At 37.7% G+C, this 1,824-nt stretch overlaps 1 protein-coding gene across 1 annotated transcript in view; it reads right to left on the reverse strand.

Moving 5' to 3' along the window:
- The window catches only part of CCDC171 (coiled-coil domain containing 171), a 399,920-nt gene that overhangs the window by 393,997 nt on the left and 4,099 nt on the right, over positions 1 to 1,824 (reverse strand). Inside the window, exon 2 of the mRNA XM_006864480.1 lies at positions 1,264 to 1,399. Within this exon, the coding sequence (XP_006864542.1) occupies positions 1,264 to 1,399 (136 nt within the window). The remainder of the gene's footprint in view (positions 1 to 1,263; positions 1,400 to 1,824) is intronic.

Raw genomic sequence — 1,824 nt, forward strand, 5'->3', positions numbered from 1 at the left:
GCAAATAGAAGAATTGAAGAGGTCCAAGAGCTGAACAGAAAATTCCAAAGATCAGCTGGAGAAGACAAAACCAGGTACTATAATAAAATATGCAAACATTTGGAACTAGAAAACCAAAAGGGAAGAACACGGTCAGCATTTCTCAAGCTGGGGGAACTGAAGAAAAAACTCAAGCCTCGACTTTCATTATTGAAAGAGTCTAAAATTTCTATAGTTATTTATTTAAAAAGAGATCATTCCACTGACTACCAAAACTGAGGGGCTGTAAAGACACAGAGTGGCTGGCTTCCAAGTTTTCAAGCGTGTGCTTAGTTTCAGAACGAGGGGGCTACAGTAGAATCCCCAATGGATAGCTTTCCTCTTGTCCAGATAGGTCTGGTGAAAGAGGGATGAAGGAAGGTGGGGATAGGATTCTTTTCATTCAATAGTGAGTAACTGTTATCATGACTAATTGCTATTGTCACAACTGTAAAGGTAGAAGATCAGAAACAGAAAGGGCTGAGTAGTTAATCTTTCGTTCCAGAAACAAAGGACCCTTGAATCATCAAGAGGAACCCTAGCCAGAGAAGCAGAGGCACCAGAGATGGAAGCAGAGGCAATGGCATAGACAGAGCAGCTGAGGACTCTAGACCCAAGGAAAGAGAAAGGCTGTGTGCCTATGGGTAGGAGGCTAACTGGAAAACTGTGCCCTTTGGTCACTTAAACTAATATATATTGTCTGTGTATTTTGTGTACACCAAATGAAAAGAAGGGAGGGAATAGAGGTAAATACTGTTAACTAATGGTGCATGGAGGGGATTGTAATAATGGCAATGAAACAAAATATGATTGGTTGAGTGTAAAACTGATGATCTGCCCTGTTAGCTATCACTGAATTCACAATAAAAGATTTTTTTAAAAAACAAGATCACTTCATGATTACTGAGATTCTCCAAAAGAACCTATATGTTATAATTGCAAGAATGTATAGTTTCCAGTCTTTTATTCACCAAACATATTCATATCAATCAGTATTTATGACCAAATTTAGCCAATGATTATAAGAAATCTAAGCCAGCATCTAAATAAACATAACAAGGTCTTCATTTTGTCCTTTACTCTCCTACACATATCCCATTGCATAAAGAAAATCATGTTTACTACTGTTTCCTTTTTTTAGCACAAGAAAGGTATGGTGATAAAGTTAACCATGGCGTTTGTAATATGAAATTAATCATATATAACCAAGCTCTGGTATTAATTTTGAAAGAAAAAAAGTTCTACCTCTGCATTGTGCTTAGTTGTTATTTCTAATTTTTCTTTCTTTGCCCGATGGAGTTTCTTTCTGAGATCTGCAGTAACATCCAAGTCTGTTTCACTTTTAATCATTTGTTTCACATCAGATGAAGCATTCTTTAATCTATAAAATGAGAGAATAATAAAATAACAAAATAAAATTCTCATTATCTTTCAAAGTATTTCTGATATTTCTAACTGACCAGGTAGTAGAAAAAGACCAAAAACGGTAACACAAGATGTGCTCCAGTAAAACAGCGTGACCAGATCACCCACTCGAGAGTGTCACAAACAGGAAGCCTCATCTGCTTAGGCCCGTACTATTGAATATAAGGAACTCTGGTAGTACAGTGGTTAAGCGCTCAATTGTTAACTGAAATGTTGGAGGCTTGAACGCACCAGCCACTTCACAGAAAAAACGATGCAATAATTTGCTTCCATTGGAGCCCTGGTGTGGCACTATGAGTTAATATGCTGCAAAGTCAGTTTGAACCTCAAAGTCAGCAGTTCAAGCTCACCAGCCGCTCCTCGGAAACCCTATACAGGGTC

The sequence above is a fragment of the Chrysochloris asiatica genome, unplaced genomic scaffold, assembly GCF_000296735.1.
Source record: "Chrysochloris asiatica unplaced genomic scaffold, ChrAsi1.0 scaffold00065, whole genome shotgun sequence".
Taxonomy (NCBI): Eukaryota; Metazoa; Chordata; class Mammalia; order Afrosoricida; family Chrysochloridae; genus Chrysochloris; species Chrysochloris asiatica.